The 13,600-nt window shown below is 37.5% G+C and overlaps 1 protein-coding gene across 1 annotated transcript; it reads left to right on the top strand.

Moving 5' to 3' along the window:
* Window positions 1-3,138: 3,138 nt before the first annotated feature.
* LOC5570139 (40S ribosomal protein S8) lies at window positions 3,139-11,973 on the top strand. The gene is made up of 4 exons (XM_001653071.2): window positions 3,139-3,256; window positions 3,524-3,630; window positions 3,698-4,097; window positions 11,669-11,973. Exons 1-4 carry the CDS (start codon window positions 3,253-3,255, stop codon window positions 11,776-11,778), a joined length of 621 nt encoding a protein of 206 aa, XP_001653121.1. The 5' UTR covers window positions 3,139-3,252; the 3' UTR covers window positions 11,779-11,973.
* The last annotated feature ends 1,627 nt before the right edge of the window (window positions 11,974-13,600 follow it).

Raw genomic sequence — 13,600 nt, 5'->3', positions numbered from 1 at the left:
AGTAACATCTATATCATTTGAAGAACATTCAAAGTATGTGCAAAGTTCATACCCTTCTGGAACACATGGAGTAAACAAACATGGCATCCGAAAAATGTTTCCTCGATTGTGATCTTCTCGGTGTACTCTAATAGCAGTATTTCGGTGATATCTTGATTGAATATACAGGTATTTATAAAAGAAAAAAAAACTATTCTAGTGGTTTTATAACATTTATTTACATTTGTGCAGATGCGGGAATCATGAAACAGAGAGTTCCTGAATAGCATCGGGACCAAATGCTGCAAGCCATAAATGAAATCGATGATAAGTTCCACCAAGAATGTCATTATGCGAATGTAATTTCTGCGTGATAAATATTTTTTTAATAATAAGTTTAGTTTAATAAATTTTTATTTCGTATGCTCATTATAACTGTTCATTATTTATTGTTTCTTGGATCTTATTTCATTGGAATCATGTGTGTGTGATTCCGATGAAATATTTCTGATCCGAGGAACGAAGAGTGGAAATTCTCGATTTTAATGCTAAGAAAAAAGTCGATATAGGTGACCAATATATTCCATTTAAGCCAGCTATGAAAAGTATGTGTTTCGATTATGGATTAAATATGAAGTAATCATGATTTCAATGAAGATGAAGATTGGTGATGAATTATTGGTTTCGCACATACTATGTATGTGCATACCCCCATTGCAAAAATCCATGTGGGTTGGCACATGAATCAAATGAGAAGTATATCTTGAGTGTGGCCATTTTCAGCGTTATGAAATTTGTGAACAAACCCTATGAAGTACATTATTATTTAAGACGGAAATCATTATTCACAGTTCGTTTTTCATGTATATTGAACTATATATTGCATTCATGATATTATTAACCTTTTTAATGTATTCATCAGCTACAGGGCGAGAAATTAATTAGCCAACTAACGAAGATAGAATTTTTACGAACTTCACCAAGTCTCAGCTTAGCAAAGCGGGTGAAAATTCTATTTTCATCTAGATTTTCACTTTTTGGACGTTTCATATTCTACTACAAAACAGACGTTGAAGAAACTGATAAAATTTATTTGGTAATGTGTAAACTCAACCATGCTTAAACATATTTTCATTTTAACAACAAATTGAAAATTTCCGTTTATCAATATTGCCTTCCCATAAATAAACCTCTGAAATGTTTACGGTTTGAACGAGGGCAATTATTTCATGGTGCTCTCTGGTTGAATATTCTTTCCGTTCCGCTTTTCTCGGGGTTTGTTACGACATCTCAGAGACACTTTGGCGAGGCCCTAGCCTAGCAAGTAATAACGAATACGAAAGTACATCAGTGTGTGCTACAACAACTATCCTTTTCTAAATAAATAATTAAACTTACCTCAGCAATATCAGTTGGAACACATCGTTAAACAATCAAAAATCACTAATAAAAATTGTCGATGTGACGATGCAACTGTTAATGAAAACATAATCAGCGTAAGCTCTTTCAACACAATGCTCGTTATGTTTTCATAATAACAACCTTATAGCTTTTTCACAGTAATGACAGCAATGGGAATCATAAGGCGCGCAATGAAATTTGTATACTCCCATTAAATTAAGCTTATTTCCTAATTATGGTTGTCATTACAATGTTATGAATTCAATAATAGCCTTATGAAATCAGGTTTTATGTTTTTTATTGCTGAAAATCGTAAGGCGCGCAATGAAACTTGCATACATCCATTAAGCTTAGTTTCATTATTGATTATGATTGTCATTTCAATAATATGAAATCAATAAAAGACTTATGAAATCAAGTTTTAAATATTTTTTAATGCTTCATAAGGGGGATTTGATGAATTTTGATAATTAATTTGCCTGAGTGAATGAACCCAAACTAAATACAGAAATTTCAAAATGCCTTGCCGAGGAAGTGAATCACTTTTAGGGCTTCAATCCTAAACTGGACAGCGATTATAATAGTTGAATCGATAAAAAACATATGGAATAAAAATGTTCGTACCTTCTTGTTTTCAAGTAGCAAGCGTTTTAAATCGTTTTGACCTGGGAGGGAGAAACCAATACGAAATTTGTGTGCTTCAAGGTGAGCCGAGATTCTGCTGTCACGAACTGTCAGTGTGACCCGCCTACTAAAACAATGGACTAACATGATAAAAGCGCTTTATTAATTAAAGCATATTTTTGCATTTGGTTGAAGGTGACAAAAAAGCAGATAAGATTTAGTTTGCACACATCCAAAAGCTATGTCACAATAGTTTTTTTGATTTAAAATAAAAAACAGTAGTGAAACATGCATATTTTTACTCTTTTTCTATAATAAGTAAAATTAAATGCATAGAGAAATGTGGCCCATTTTCAATATTGGTCCGGATAGACCGAAGGCACACATCAAAACGAAACTGGTGATTTTAACCAAGCCAGCCTTGATTGTTGTTGGCGAGCTAGAATTATCTTGAAGTTTATTGCATATTTAAGGCTGGTTTGCTACTGACAAGAAAAGGAATCGCCTATCTCGATGCGTGGAAAATTTCTCCCAAGAAATGGTCAAGAAAATCACTTTTTTCTGATCGCAGTATGCAGTTGAGAAGAAATGTCACTTCAAAGGGGGCTCTCTGTAGGAAATTTCTTGACCCTTTCAGTCAAGGAATTTCTTTACTTTTCTTGAGCGAAACAGCATACTTAGCTTTAGTGTGTAGTATCAGTGTCTCCCTCCCAGGTTTTGACTAATCACAATAGTCCATTTTACGAAACGACAACACTGATGATATTGCTGGCACTTCCACACGTTACGGCACCGCCTCCTGTCAAAATTTCATTCATAAAATGAGCGATCAGCTGTTCAAAAACGTCTCGTAAAATGGACTATTCGGCGCATGAGCGATCGGCGCGCAACTTTTCCGAGGGTCTGCGGTTTTTAGAAAAGATTCGCAAAGTGCCCAACTACCACCAGACCCTGGCGCGTAACACAAGAAGTAAAGAGAAAGTGATCGAAATGCTAAAAATTCTCGAGAAGCATAATAAATCGAGGAAAAAAGAAAAATATGTAAATTACTTCAAATTGTGTTCCAAAACTTTTGTTGACAAATTCTTTTGCTCGGGATTGTTTTTCGATGGCGTTTTTAGACGAGTTTCGCGAAGCGTTTTATTTTTTACGGTTGGCAATACCGCTCGTCAGCTGTCAGATTTCCAGAGCAGCCAACTTCGCTCTTCCGGTCGCTAGCCCTCTTTCTTTCTCGATCAACACATCAAGATGGGTAAGTCGTTGGTTGATCGCGTTCCATTGGAAATGTTCGAAAAAGCAGTGAAAATATGTCGGAAATGGCGGTGAAAAAGCAGACATCTTTTAGCGTGAAGTAAGCGGTGTGGTTTGCAGTAGGTGAAGTGTAAATCCGAGTTGATTTAGTGGGAGAAAAAGTGATAGTTTTTGTGCACGCGTTTCCGATATATTTTGACACTTGAATGTTTGGAATTTGCCGCCTGGTGATTGGATTGTGATTGACCGGATGATTTCGCCTTTGCAGGTATAAGCCGTGATAGCTATCACAAGAGGCGGGCCACTGGTGGCAAGAAGGCCGCCATCCGCAAGAAGAGGAAGTACGAGTTGGGACGCCCGGCTGCCAACACTAAGGTAAGATGCCCATTTTTCGTCCGGACTTTGTAGGTTACTGATTTTGAATGCCGCCTCTCTCTTCCAGATTGGAGCTACCCGTGTCCACTTTGTGCGCACTCGCGGTGGAAACCGTAAGTTCCGTGCCCTCCGTCTGGATGCCGGAAACTTTGCCTGGGCTTCGGAAGGAACCGCCCGCAAGGCTCGTATCATCGACGTCGTGTACAATGCTTCGAACAACGAGTTGGTCCGAACCAAGACCCTGGTGAAGAATGCCATCATCGTGATTGATGCCACTCCGTTCCGCCAATGGTACGAAAGCCACTACCTGCTGCCCCTGGGCAAGAAGCGTGAAGTTAAGGCCGGCGAAGAGGACGTTCTGGCCAAGAAGCGCAGCAAGCGCGTCATGAAGAAGTACGTCAAGCGACAGAAGACCGCCAAGTTGGACCCCGCCCTGGAGGAACAGTTCAACGCTGGACGTCTGCTGGGTGAGTTTTAGTTTTTGCTTCAAATCACTATTTGCAGGGCTGGTAGCGAATCATTTTTTTTTAAAGTTGGTCACTTCAAAGTCTTCTTGTTGCCTTTCAACAAAAGTTTCCCGACAACAAGTCTCTTTCTTCTTTCTGGCGTTAGTCCCAACTGGGACAGAGCCTGCTTCCCAGCTTAGAGTTTTTATGAACATCTACATGGTTATTAACTGAGAGTTTTCTTTGCCGATTGACCATTGTTGCATGTATAAATATATCGCGTTGCAGGCTATATGCTATATGCCCTGGGAAGTTGAGAAAATTCGAAAATATCCTCAACCAGCGGGTATCGAAACAACGACCTGTTGGAAGAGTAGTCAAATATAATCATAAATAAATCAATGTTGATGAATTCTGAGGAAATTTGTGTGAAGTGTAGATTTAGGTTGAGCAGAGAGTAGGATGCTGCAAAAGACAATCCGACGCGTTGACACGCGGCTGTCAAATGGGAGTAAAATTGAAAAGCCGCCAACGTAAGTCCAAAACCAGTTTTACAGTCACCCCACAGTTCTGGAACAGGAAGAGACGAACCAGCCAAGAGCTGAAAGTCTCGATAATAAAGACAATTCATTCATTCATTCAGTTATGGAACAACAAAGGGTCATTTTTTAGAACAAAATATGATTGAAGAACATGGTGACGTTGTACAAAACAAAATTACCTCCCTGGCACTGCAGAATCTAGTTGTTTTTGAGAATACATCTCAAAATTCCCGGTTATTTACGAAAAAGTGTCGATTTCGATAGAAATTTCAAACGATGTCCACCCCACAGATGTGGATCAGTAGGAGAGAATGATCCCTATTATGGATCAAATCGACTCATATTATGGATCAAAACACTAACAGCAATTTACCTGCGAGGTAAACGAATGGTGCAGGGCTGTTACAACAGTCGAGAATTTCGCGATTCTCGCGGATTTGTTGCGGATTTGTTTCGCCAGTCGCGAAAATCGCGAGTGCATAAAATTTTGTCGCGAAAATCGCGGATTTATCAAATCATAACGCGAAAGTCGCGAATTTCTGTTACGAAAAAAGAGCCACACTTTAATTATATTGGATGTGCAGAAAATTTTGAACATCTCTCTTCAAGTATAGCTATGTGGCCATAATTTTCTTTAGGATTTTCTTTTTGTACCGTAAGGACGCCATTCACCGCTCATTGAATTATTTTGAAAAATCTGAACCAATTTTCGCAATAAAAGTCATCAGCATATATTAGTATACCAGAATGGAATATATCAGAATGAAATTCATATGATTTAATATTATATACTATTTATAAAAAAATAATTTTAGGCTGTTTAAGGCGGTAAACATGAGTTGAGCAATGATTTTATTATGGCAGATCGAAAAATGCTTCTAAGCTGCCACGCTTCAATATGTTGTTGTACCGGGTCTACCCCGTTTGGCATAGTACAAAGGTAACAACCAGCTAATGAAAGTAAATTAGTTCCAACTAGTTGTGTATATAGAGCCTCATACTTGGGATGAGCGGTGAATGGCGCCCTACACATGTATCATTCGCATACATTTTACACGGTAGCATGTAGCATTATACGTTGTTCACATTTCAACTTCTTTCCTACAAAAACAAATGTTTTAGCTTGCGTCTAGCTCAAAAAGTTGCGAAAAATTTCGAAAAACCGATTTTTGACAGAATTTAATGTGTTGAAATGCTGTTAAATGAGCGGTGAATGGCGTCCTTACGGTATAAATACATCTTAAGATTTGATGGACATAACTTTGGAGTTCCAGTTCGTTTGGCTTCCTAGAAATATTTAAATATCGTTGATGTTGCAGCTGTCTTGATTTTTTGGAAGTTATAACTCTAATTAACCTTCCGGTAGTCGCGTTTGGCTACCACCACAAGCGTTTAGCTGATGCTGAGTACGAATAGCAAGCTTTTCACTATTTTGTTAAAAATACCACAGCACGACTTTTGAGGTGTTGAAGCAAGAAGACATTCTGATGGATTATTTATATTATTTTGTCAATTTTTATAATACTAGTATGTCTGGTTTGCAAAATATATGAATTAAGTACATTTCCAAGCCAAGATTACCGTATGATAAATCTAATTTTATTTCTGTCAATTGAAGTTTTCTCTGACCATTCAAGAAGAATTTTTGCTAATGACTATGAATATGTCGAATGACTTTGAGTGTCCATCAATCCGGAAAAACGAAAAAAAAGGAAATACAAAAGGCTGGGAAAAATTCGGCAATTTGAACGAACAACAATTTCAAGCATATGGACGAAACAAAAAAACTCGAAACTTGTTATTTATTTTATCAAAATCCAAAAAAAAAAAAAAAGGTAGTTTCCTAGGGAATTGTTCGATTGTAGATTATTCTAACACTTATTACCGATTTCTTGTGAAATGCTTCGTAGATTTATTGCGGAAAGATATTGAAAAAAATCAAAGGAGATTTTATAAAACATCAACATTCTTAGAGGGATATCTAAGGAATCGTGGCAATGTTCTTGGAGAGATGCTTGATAGATTTCCATTTCGATTCATGGCAAATTTTTGATAAGATTTTTGCAGGGATCTCCACAGGAATCGAGCCAGTAATTAGCCAGTTTGTTAAAAGTTCTTTGAGAGACCACTAAAAAGGTAATTGGTAGATTGCTCATAAGGTTTTTAGTGGATTCTAGAAATTATCCTTTCGGGCAAATTTATTAAGAATTCCATTGATGCCAATTGATTCAGGATGAAGTCTTGTCTGTATTTATAGTTTGAATAGTCCTTAATCTATGACAGAGCTGTTAAATGTCAAAATTTTGGAAAAATTAAAATGCTTATTGCACCCTTGCATGCGAAATATCGCATTAGCAAATATTGGCAACCGATAGTAATTCGGAAAAGGTCATCGGGAAAAACATTTTCCCATGACTTTTTCCACTAGGAGCGATGATATTAGCAATATTCAAATGTCAAAGTCACATGAAATTCATGACATTTCACAGCCCTGGTTATGAAGCCCCTAATTTAGTGTGAATTTCTGCAGATTTACAGTGAATTCTTTTAATCATTCTCGACAAATTAGGAAGATCTTTAATGGATAAAAAAAATAGCGAGGTCCTTTAGGTATTCTTGGGCAGATTTTTTTTAGTTCTTGGCGATATTCTTGGCCAAATAAATTCATCGGGGAATTGTGAAATGCATTTTTGACGAGTTGGAATATATATATATATTCCAAGATCTTTTTTAGATATTTGACAAACAATTTGTATTTGATTTGATCGATGGGTCACGCGCTGGAGAAAAGTTGAAGGTTTGGCTTCGATTTATTTTCATCTTAACACATGTTTAATTAATCCTCTATGAAGCTCCTCAAATTTAGACCTGTCGCATGGCTAATGAAGGTCACCTTTTATGCCCCCGCAGTGTTTGGCAAAATACGCGCAGTAAAATTAGCACTTGCTTTGCGTAAAGTCAAGATTGAGAGAATTACTTCAGGTATCGAAAATGATTGTTTTTCTCATGAGCAAACATGTAATCGACATAAAAAAAATTGAGTGATTTTTTATTTGTCGCGGACTGGTACTTCCCGGCGCGGATCGAATTTTAGAAGTCGCGATTTTCGCGGATAATAGTTTGAAGTTTTTGTAACAGCCCTGATGGTATGTTCGGTGTGTTAGTAAAAGCACAGACAAACAGACGTAACAGTTGGAACAAATTTCTTCAAATTCCATCGCCCAGTTTACACCATAATCATCTGGTGAGCATGTTACACGAAAGGGTGTTTCGTGCAACAAGACCGGCAGATGGCGGTAGTGTGAAACATCAAACGCGAAGAAAAACGATGCGCGCGCCTCTGGGTGTGAGATTTGTAACATAGCGAATTTGAAATGATTATTACATGAGTGGTCGATGGAAATTTCGTCAGTGTTACGTCTGTTTGTCTGTGGTAAAAGTATACGTTTTGGCGTTTGTTTCGGAATCGCCTCATCTTTGATTCATACCTGTGGTATGGTTTTCAAAGCCCCACAGTTATGAATCAACGCTTCAGGGAATACGGTTGACAATTTATTTCTTATGGACGGAAAAAATATGCTTACGCATATTATAATTGATTGCGATGCTGTACAGATGTATAGATCACGTAGGTAAAATGTGTTCTGCGTAATTGCAACTTTATTAGATGAGATGTTCCCGTTTGAATCCAACTCTGTTCCATATGTGTGCTATCCATAACTGTGGGGTGACTGTAAGGCTTAACGCGGAAAAGTAAAAATTATTCACAAAATTACTAAAATCATGGTCCCTGGGGGCCAAATTCTTACAGGTCATTTACTTTTTGAGTTATTTTAAAACTAAAAACACATCGATCCGAGAAATACGCCTAAATGTAGGCAATTTCCTAAGTAAGTTCTGCATTATTTAAACCAATTTGTTAATTTTGCTTATTTGAACGTCCAATATTGAAAATTTTGACAATGGAATCGTTTTCGGCAATGCCGTTGTGGGAACCGGACACGAGAACGATTGATAATAAAGGCAGACGATTAAAACTATAACCTTTTTTTTAGCCGTTCGATTTCACGCGTTACAATTCTTTCGATTATTTTTCAACTGACGTTTTCTCTACACTCCAACCAGGTGATAGGGTGACCAACGAAATGGGTCTCCACACCGTTTTCAATACCAAGAGCATTTTTCTTTCTCATATCGTTAGAAGAGCTCATGTGAGACATGAATCTTTGATAGTATCATCCGTAATCGTATAAACCACAATTTCAAAATGTTGAACAAAACTTAATTTTCTTAAAATCCTCAAATTTTATAAGTAAGAATGAGAAACGCACGATTTATGCATTGAAAATTTTTCATCGAAAAATCTGGATTCAAATTTATACGAGGAGGGTAATTTCGATCAATGTTACCCATATTACGGCATTAAAATTATATGAAACAGGAATAAGATTTTTTCATGTCGACACTTGTAGTGACGAATCATTCAAAGTTTGTTTGAAAATAGTAAAAACGTAACGTTGCAACGATAAAATGTGTCATCATAACCATGAAACAAGCTCACCAGTTGATAATACATTTTCGACTGAGCACGAATATATTTCGCACAACGCGAACCGGACACGATTGTTCTTGATTTCGTCGCTCGCCCAACAGGAAAATGCAACGGAATCTAAAGACCACCCCTCAACACTTCGAACATTAAATCATAAAATGAAAAGAATCACAATTGGATGTTTTACCAAGGCCTCACAGTTATGGATCACTTTGCTGTTTGAAAATATGTGATCTCGCTGGAAACATACACGTTAAGGTAAAACACAGTTTGTCTAACAACCGACAAATGGTTGCCTAACGTCCTTGTCTTGAACGGATAGATGCTGTAGTGTTGGTCACTACTAACACTAGGCAGGCAAAAATTTATAGCCTCGACCCATGTTCGTTCTTTCATCACTTTCCTTACTTCCTTTCTCTTTGAGTAGTTCACCGTTCACCGAAAAAGCCAATAATATGCCCATTATGATAAAGTCGAGCGGTGTTTAAACTTTGGAAATAAATCGGTTTATGTTGAATTCGTCGAAAAGTGATGGTACTCTACAGACAACATGAGCGTAAAAGAGAAAAAGATTATGCTATATATTTTGTCAAAAATCCTCTTAGCATCTTCCCAGGAATCCATCATAAATTCATCAAAAGTCTTGTCAGGGATAAGTCAATGGTGAATGTTTTAAATGAATATTTAAAGGGACTTCTCCATCATGCTTAGAAGCCACCAAGAAACTTACAAAACCAGAAATCTTCCTTAGCCGAGTAGTTAGAGTCCGCGGCTACAAAGCAAAGCCAAGCGGAAGGTGTCTGGGTTCGATTCCCGGTCGGTCCAGTATCTTTTCGTAATGGAAATTTTCTTGACTTCCCTGGGCCTAGAGTATCATCGTACCTGCCACACGATATACGAATGCGAAAATGGCAACTTTGGCAAAAAAGCTCTCAGTTAATAACTGTGATAGTGCTCATAAGCACACTATACTGCAGGCTCTGTTCCAGTGAGGACGTAATACCGAGAAGAAAATCATCAGAGATCTTACAAAGACTCGAAGACCGAAGCTTCTCTGCGATGCAAAAATGAGGCGATTTCGAGGTTTTTTTTTTCTCAGGAGTAAATTTTTTTCTTGTACTCTGCATAGAAGCAATGCTCACATTAATTCATACTTAGAAAAAAAAAACTCTTGGGTGGCCCGTCCGAACAAAACAGGCCTCGCGGTTTTGTGATGGTACTCTTTTTATGGAATTTTCCTCCGTTGTGTTTTGTGTCGCATCTTCCTCGCTCATTTTTCGTTGCCTTTATGCTTAGTGTTTTTTTTTTTTGCTCACTCACAAATAGGCAAAGACAGCATGCTAACGAACTCTAGTGATGTTGCCAACTTCGGAGAGCCGAAAGTACACGAAGTTGCCGAAAATGACTTCATGTTTGGCGAACCGCGAACATTTTTTTTGGCAGGCTTGTCACCATCAGCTGATCGTTTTGTTTACATCTTTTTCGTGACTAATACAAGCAAACACATACCAAGAACTGGACCTGTTCTATACGACATTGGGATAGAACTATCGGAGCCAATCGAACATGACAGTTTGAGAATGCTTGAATCGGTGTGCAAATATTGTGACTGTGATGATATTCAAATAATAAAAAATCAAAAAGATTAAAAACTCATTCTTCAAACTATTATAAAGAAATTTGCTGAAGAGGGCAATTCAATCCGACGGATAGGAAAAGAGATAGGTATTCATGAGTTTGTTTGCTATTATTTAGCTTCATTTGAGATTTTAGCCCTGCAAACATCTACAAAAATCCCAAACAAAATTTGCTCGAAAGAGATTTATTTCTTCAACAACATCCTTCATTAAGGTTTAAAGATAGAGTTTCCACTATGGGATGATCAGTTTTTACTTACATTACACTACTAATGTGTTCAGAACATTTTTCAAAATTTCTTTAGTAATTTCCATATAATTCCTACATTGTCTTTGGGCCACCTTTAAATCACCACCTAAAAAGCTGAAAATTTCGCGGAACACTATTATTATGGTTAGGATGGTATGAAAGGTATGGGAGATAGGATTTGCAAACATTTTCAAATCTTGAACTGCCCTAGTGTACCTGTCTCTAGTTATTCTTTCTTTTTAATTGAAATTTTTATAGAACAAACAAATCACGTGTCTGCCTGTTCACATTTAGGCGTCTATAGATTCATACCGAAAATGCATGTAGAAAAAGAGTTATAATCTGCAGTAAATCACCACGTTTCGCTACCAGCCCTGTAATCGGTTCAAGTTCTATTCTTAATGATGATAACAATTAAAGCGACTCACACCCTCGACAGAGGGCTTCATGCGGTTACTAATCTCGTTTTGAGAGCGGTAACCGTTTCCGTGAGAAATGATCCCAGCTTTGTCATAGTTACACTGATCAATTAATTCAAAGATTTAGATAAAAAAAAACCTCGTTAAACATAATAATTCTAATCGATCCTTTGTTTCTGTTTTGCAACACAGCCTCTATTGCTTCCCGCCCTGGACAGAGTGGTCGTGCCGATGGCTACATCCTCGAAGGTAAGGAACTGGAATTCTACCTGAAGAAGATTAAGAACAAGAAGTCGAAGTAAGCTATACCACCCCGGCTGAAGGAAGGAAGTGGAATGGCGCCAAGTGTTGTTGGCCGTGCGTAAACGCGAAGATCATGTTTACGCACTACCCCAAAAAAGTGAGCGTTTCTCAGATGATGATAGCAACTAACAGCAAACAACGTTCCAGAAGTTAAGGAAAACATACAAATAAAAATCCATAAAAATTGAATCGTGCTCCACTTGCTGTTGATTAATGCTGACGGTGAAGTATCACATACTTTTGGGAAAGAAGTGGTTCTATTGTTAACCAGGTAAGTGTTACTAGCATTTCCTGAATACATTGGAAAAGGGCTCAAGTATTAAGTATTTTTTTCGGAAACGTTGTGGTTCAGCCCATTTCAACCTGCCGGCACAAATGAAAGCCTCTAGTAGGAAGATGGGTTGAGCTCAATGACGATCATACAGTATTACCTTCGTATTGGTTGGTGAACGCTAAGGAAGGTGTGATTTATGATAGAAGAATTTCACACGATTATTTTTTTCATTTAGTGTATTGAACAATTGAAAAAGCGATTGGCTAAATGACCAACTGGGACGTTGGTTACATTCCATAATCCCTAGAGTTATCTTGCGAGCGTGGTGAATGTAAGTCGGGATTTCATTCGTGTGATGTCAACCAGTACTCGCTAGACACAAATTTGCCCAGAATAACCTCGCGGTTAGAAATATTTGCTATAGGCGTGGTCCAGTTATGATGACATCGATCACGTAGTCTCCCAATACCCGGATATGAACGCCTCCACAGCGCAAATTTTGAACACCCTTGAGGCCCGAGGTAGACAACCCCCAGCTGGAGATGTGTTGTGCACCCACGATCTCATTTACAGTATTGGACAAAACATTTAAAACTTTTTCAATTTTCCATACAAAATGACCAACTTTGGTAAGCTAGATCTCCGTTATTTATGAACCGATTTGAATAAAATTTTCAGAGAACATCAGATATAACTTGAATTTCAACATATATTTTTGAATAATTTTTCCAATCACGAGTTTATAAGTTATATCGGTTTTACTAAATTGTAATTTTCGACGAAAAATTCAAAACTATTTATCTCAAAATCTGATAGCCCTACACAAAAACTGTCTTCAGCAAACTTGTTTATTTCGTTAACATCTACAACTTTGCTGAAGATACCATGATACTATTCCTTCAAAATGTTTAGTTAGATCACTCATAAAAAATCACTTTAGTCAAACCGTTACTGATTTTGACCTTATGATTGAAAAAATCACTCAAAAATATATGTTAAAATTCAAGTTATGTCTGATTTTCTGCCAAAATTTCATTCAAATCGGTCCATAAATAACTGAGATATAGCCTACCAAAGTTGGTCATTTTGTATGAAAAATCGAAAAAGTTGCAAATGTTTTTTTCCAATACTGTATATGGTGGCAATGTACGATTTCCTTCACTTGTCTTTTATAAAAAAATATATCTCTTGTGTTCTTTTCTCCAGTTTTTGTATGTGCTGTTGCCTCTGTGTTGGATTGAGGACCCAGCCATCTGACAGACAAATACCGGCAAGACATTGATACCAACGCCAAGACGGAATAATTGATCTACCACCATGTACCTCCCGGATGAGCTGCAGAGAACCCTAAATTCAATCCTTAACATTGGCTTTCCTTTAAAAACAATCCTCGTGGAACCTGTGCCAGGATCTGGAGTGGCCACACCTGGTCTTTCTGGATTTTTTCTCCTTGCATTGACATGTTCTCTCGAATTCACGAGGATTGATACGTCGCACGGTATGTTTCCGACAAAAAACAGAAATGTCCTCAAAGAGGTCCTGGCGGA

The sequence above is a fragment of the Aedes aegypti genome, chromosome 3 (genome assembly GCF_002204515.2).
Source record: "Aedes aegypti strain LVP_AGWG chromosome 3, AaegL5.0 Primary Assembly, whole genome shotgun sequence".
Lineage (NCBI taxonomy): Eukaryota > Metazoa > Arthropoda > Insecta > Diptera > Culicidae > Aedes > Aedes aegypti.
The sequence above is the reverse complement of the archived record's forward strand: the minus strand, read 5'-3'. Positions and strand labels throughout refer to the sequence as shown.